This window comes from Anabrus simplex, chromosome 3, assembly GCF_040414725.1.
Source record: "Anabrus simplex isolate iqAnaSimp1 chromosome 3, ASM4041472v1, whole genome shotgun sequence".
Taxonomy (NCBI): Eukaryota; Metazoa; Arthropoda; class Insecta; order Orthoptera; family Tettigoniidae; genus Anabrus; species Anabrus simplex.
Genome location: NC_090267.1, coordinates 219,033,594 through 219,039,593, shown reverse-complemented (window position 1 = coordinate 219,039,593; position 6,000 = coordinate 219,033,594). Strand labels below are relative to the sequence as shown.

The window sequence follows — 6,000 nt, the reverse complement described above, 5'->3', positions numbered from 1 at the left end:
CCAACTCGCCCGGTCCAAAATGATTAAGTAATGACTGAGAGATGCTATGAAATGAGAATGGAGAGTGTTGCTGGATTGAAAGTTGACAGGGAAAACCGGAGTACCCGCAGAAAAACCTGTCCCGCCTCCGCTTTGTCCAGCACAAATCTCACATGGAGTGACCGGGATTTGAACCACGGTATCCAGAGATGAGAGGCCGACGTGCTGCCGTCTAAGCCACGGAGGCTCTAATTTTACTGATTATTTCTTGATAAATAAGTTTTTAATTGCAATTTCGTCCAATTACTTTTCTCTTGTACTCTCCCATAATTGACGCTAAATATGAGAAGTGGGAGGATGCGAAAAACAAAACGGTGAGGAACAGCAAAGATCAAAATAAAACACAAAAGGGAAGAAGCCTCCAAATGTAATAAGTGTTGAAACGTTGTGTATCCGTGTAGAATGGAATTTTATTTGCAATACGAAATATGTTTTGTTTTTTGTTCTTAGCTTTTTCAGTACTTCACACCGACACAGATAGGTCTTATGGCGACGATGGGATAGAAAAGGGAAAGGAGTGGGAAGGAAGTGGCCATGGCTTTAATTAAGATACAGCCTTAACCATGGGAAAGAGCCAAATATATTTCCGGCTACCGACATTTATACGGAGGTTGATCGAAAAGTAAGTTTACAGAGCCTAGAGTGAAACGTGCCCGTTTTATTTCACACAACCACTACAGCCAACTGATAGTGCATACATTAAGTTATTTTTTGGCATAGTCTCCATATCGGTTTAGGCACTTTTCGCTTCGTGGGATGGGTTTGAATATTCCCTCCTAGTAAAAATCCTGTCCTTGCCGCGATCACGAAGTGTTTCACCTTCTCGTCATATGCCGAAACGTGATCCTCCTATTGTCCTGAATTATCTCCTCCACGCGAGCTGTGTTCCAGTCTGTTGATGCCGTCCTGGGCCGGCCACTGCTTAGAACAGACGTCATCACGTAGTTGCTCTAGGGAGCCGGTTTTACTTGCTCCGCTCGGGACGGGTATTTGTCACGTGAAAAGAGAGCAGCAGTCAGGCAGGTTGCATACCGTGGCCGTACTGTACTTGCGCCACTGTCCTTCAGTATATACTACGTCATGCACTTCCCCTACTTCTTCCCCTACTTGCTCGCTAAGCTGCTCTTGTTCCTCGAGAGCGGGGAGCAAACTGGCTCCGAAGGCATTTCGCTGTCGATTGACGATGGCTGGCTTAGAGCATGAGTGCGCATAGCGCCACCTTGTCCATGTTGCGGCGTGAAGCCATCATCACGATCCGCTGACTGGGGGTTAGTTCGAAGTAGGTTCCGAGAGGATATAAGGAGAATTGCCAAACAGTGACATTACAAAAAAACCACGAAATTGAAAAATGAGAGGTGCCTTGCTTAGCTGTTGTAGTTAAGCGTAAATTACAATAACAACCGTGGATATAAATGGGTACTTTTGATGGAAATCCTTAAAATCGAAATAGACCTTCGATGAGACACTACCTTATTTTTCCTTTCTTAATCTGTTTACCTTCCAGGGTTGGTTTTTCCTTCGGGCTCAGCGAGGGATCCCACCTCTACCGCCTCAACGGCAGTGTCCTGGAGCATGAGACGTCGGGTTGGAGAATACAACTGGCTAGGAGGACCAGTACCTCGTCCACAGATCCAATGTATGCGAATTCCCTCATGACGGATTCGAATGCAAGCTCACAGCTGCGCGACCCTAACCGCGCAACCAACTCGCTCGGTGGAAAATAAATGACTTCCAAAACTGGTGTTCATAGCATTGTCAGAAATCTGTGCTATGGGAATGCTCATATCAAAACGCGTATAATTATAAATACCACTTTCAAGTGATTTTTATACCTCCACTACGTACAAAAGTTCAAAATCGGGCGAAGCTGATTAGCCACGATAATTGGTGGGTTGTGTAAATTTGCACATGAGTTGTATAAAAATATAGTTCCTGCATATTAGTTCCACTACCAGTAAAGGAAAGTCTGGAAAGTTTCTTATAAGCCATAAGCAAATTGAAGGTAACAAAAAAGTTCTGCAGTACATCCCAAGTATGTTATTTTGCTTGCTTTTCATTTTAACATTTCTTATTTGACTTTCCTTAAAGTAATTTGTGTGTGGCCTTCCACTGATGAAAACGATAGTTTAAAAATATATATTTCTGAAGCTAATATTCGTACAGTATAATACTTGACCATGTTATGCGGATATTGATATTTGCTCATTGGATCTTGTAATCAGTACCTATAACTGATACAGTAAAATGTTAAATATTTTTATTTGTAATTCATGAATAATTATTTCTTTAATAATAATAATGCTTTTTGTTGTACGTCCCACTAACTACTTTTTAAGGTCTTCGGAGACGCCGAGGTGCCGGAATTTAGTCCCGCGGGAGTTCTTTTCCGTGCCAGTAAATCTACCGACACGGGGCTGTCGTATTTGAGCACCTTCAAATACCACCGGACTGAGCCAGGATCGAACCTGCCAAGTTGGGGTTAGAAGGCCAGCGCCTTAACCGTCTGAGCCACTCAGCCCGGCAATTAGTTCTTTAATAATACGAGGGATAATAGACGGGATTAATTTGAAAATTTCGATTTTTTAAAATTTAACTGTTTTAAAACATGTCTACCAAATTGTAGTTCGATAACCTGAACAAATTGAAAATCCGAATTACCTCTGGTCCCATTTAGTTTGTACCCTGTTATTATCGACACTCAAATGAGTGTTCCTTCCACAGGTGTTTATTATGTGCAGCGACCTGCAGTTAATTATTCATACTCTGTGTGGTAATATTGTGCTGCTTGTTCATTCAGGACCCGGCGATGGTGACGGGGATGCCGACGGAGAACGCGACCGCCGAGGGTGACACTGACGATGCTGAGGCTGACACGTTGACGACGCTAAGCGTCCTTCTTGTTGGTGAGTAAATATAATTTTCATTTGAACATATCAGAGCCTTGCGTGGCTGAACTCGTCTGGTAATAGAATGGAACGAAGGGTATCCGGTAACGACCGAAACACATCACAAGGGGGTGGCTTGTGATACCCGAAGGCATCTCTTTTCAATTTCGACTTAATGAAGTTGTTTCTTTTTCAGGTATAATTATGTTACCGTATCTTTTCTTATGTCCGCCTCTGTGGTGTAGTGGTTAGCGTGATTAGCTGCCACCCCCGGAGGCCCGGGTTCGATTCCCGGCTCTGCCACGAAATTTGAAAAGTGGTACGAGGGCTGGAACGGGGTCCACTCAGCCTCGGGAGGTCAACTGAGTAGAGGTGGGTTCGATTCCCACCTCAGCCATCCTGGAAGTGGTTTTCCGTGGTTTCCCACTTCTCCTCCAGGCGAATGCCGGGATGGTACCTAACTTAAGGCCACGGCCGCTTCCTTCCCTCTTCCTTGCCTATCCCTTCCAATCTTCCCCATCCCTCCACAAGGCCCCTGTTCAGCATAGCAGGTGAGGCCGCCTGGGCGAGGTACTGGTCATACTCCCCAGTTGTATCCCCCGACCAAGAGTCTGAAGCTCCAGGACACTGTCCTTGAGGCGGTAGAGGTGGGATCCCTCGCTAAGTCCGAGGGAAAAACCGAACCTGGAGGGTAAACAGATGATGATGATGATGATCTTTTCTTATTCAGGTAGTTTATAAATGTACAGTATTTATTCAAAATTAGTTTCAGCACACTGAAGAACCCAAATGCTATAAAATAAGAGGATGGGCCGTTAATAATACTGCGATTTGGAATATCTGTAGTAATAATGACAACAGGTGAGGGACTGTCCCGCTGGGGTTTCGTGATAACTTAACGGAACGATTAACTGATTATATTTTACTGCTGTTATGCTATTGATATTACTTATTGCGAACTAACGTATCTGGCTGGTTGCCTAGCGACACGGATGGCAAATTACCGGTAAACCGGGTGGTGCAGCTGCCCCTACTTTTCCCGAACATACGCAACCTTCTAGACATTTACTCTTAGCCCTATATTACGTTAACATCTTACAGCAATGTTAAGTTATGTGCGGTTAGCCCGACATAGACTTCCCCGCACAATGCAAAAACGGTACAAGCGGAAGTAAGTGAGACCCACCTCAAAAACACTGTACCATTTTATGTACAGTGGAGTCCAACATTCTTGTCATTTTTACGAAATGTTAATGTACTGTACAAACCATAGCCTCTGCTATAGCTGTCGATAGAGAGTTGCACACCTGATTGATCCAAGAGGCCATTTTATTGTGATAGAAAAGGGAGGTCACGTTATCATAGAAAATGTGATCGGTTAGGATCAATTACAGACATGTCAATTCACTGCCATTTTGTATAGTCTCATCACATCGAAATTAATAGAAACGTGATTTTCACAGTATTTTATAATGTATGGCACGCAAATGCTATGCAGTAGATGCGATAGCTTACGCCATGTAATTGTTATAGTTATAGCGTTCAATAAAAGCATAAAACCGGCTTATCAGGCAGTAACACATCAGTAACTTTTCGAAGCGAGAACTTTCGCTCTCCTCGTGCATACAGAGTAATAAGGGTTGAGGTTCCACGCTGGAAGTAGCTTCGCGGAATTATGCGTGATAAATGTACCTGGATAGGCTACATGGAGCGAAAAGAGTTCAAAACCTTCTTCAGTCCTGCACTTTTTAATTATTATTTCGTACTCGCCTAGACATAACTTACGAAGACTTGACTTTTCTTAAGTCTCAGATATCCTTCTACCGAGCTCGATAGCTGCAGTCGCTTAAGTGCGGCCAGTATCCAGTAATCGGGAGATCGTGGGTTCGAGCCCCACTGTCGGCAGCCCTGAAGATGGTTTTCCGTTGTTTCCCATTTTCACACCAGGCAAATGCCGGGGCTGTACCTTAATTAAGGCCACGGCCGCATCCTTTCACTTCCTAGGCATTTCCCATCCCATCGTCGCCATAAGACCTATCTGTGTCGGTGCGACGTAAAGCAAAATAGCAACAAACAAAAAAAAAGATATCCTTCGAAGGAATTTATAACAAATAGACAGTAAAAATATCGCTACGTAAGCACCAACCACGGGCAAATGCATTGTGAATGCCACCAGAAATATTATGCTACACTCATTCAACCAAGCAATAGGTACATACTCTGCCCGTAAGGAATGGTTGCAACTATCTGGGCTTAGGAGAGACAAGATACGTACTTTAGCACACTGTGGTGTTTGCAGCAAGGTAAACCTGCCGGAACATTAGAGTTCAGAACTTGTAACATACAGGATCAGTTTCGAAGCGACAGCCTAGATTATTCCATTAGTACAGAGTTACGACGCCCACTGTTTGTCGACCGGAGAGGCTGCGTGGTACTAATTCTTCTTCTTAATCAAGGGATCCCACCTCTACCGCCTCAGGGGCAGTGTCCTGGAGCTTCAGATTTTGGGTTGGATATACAACTGGGGAGGAGTACCAGTACCTCGCCCAGGCGGCCTCACCTGCTATACTGAACAGGGGCCTGGTGGGGGATGGGAAGATTGGAAGGGATAGACAGGGAAGAGGGCAGGAAGCGGCCGTGGCCTTAAGTTAGGTACCGTCCCAGCATTTGCCTGGAGGAGAAGTGGGAAACCACGAAAAACCACTTCCAGAATAGCTGAGGTGGGAATCGAACCCACCTCTACTCAGTTGACCTCCCGAGGCTGAGTGGACCCCGTTTCAGCTCTCGTACCACTTTTCAGATTTCGTGACAGTGCCGGGAATCGAACCCGGGCCTCCGGGGGTGGCAGCTAATCACGCTAACCACTACTCCACAGAGGCGGACATGGTACTAATTACCGCCAGAATATTACCTTTTTACAAGGATTCAGAGTTCGAATCTAATTGCGAGCTTTTAAATGTTTTTATATTGCACTCGTGAAAGCATCCGCAATTAAGGTTGAAGTTCCTTAAGTCTCAAAAGTCATTTTTCACCGTTACAAAGAAAGCATACATAAAGAAAGGAATAATAACATGTG

General features: G+C 44.5%; 1 protein-coding gene across 1 annotated transcript in view; it reads left to right on the top strand.

Annotated features, from left to right (window-relative positions):
- Positions 1 to 2,839: 2,839 nt before the first annotated feature.
- LOC136867170 (dopamine receptor 1) overlaps positions 2,840 to 6,000 on the top strand; it is a 61,534-nt gene continuing 58,373 nt past the window's right edge. The window contains exon 1 of the mRNA XM_067144288.2: positions 2,840 to 2,942. Within this exon, the coding sequence (XP_067000389.1) occupies positions 2,846 to 2,942 (97 nt within the window). The 5' untranslated portion in view covers positions 2,840 to 2,845. The remainder of the gene's footprint in view (positions 2,943 to 6,000) is intronic.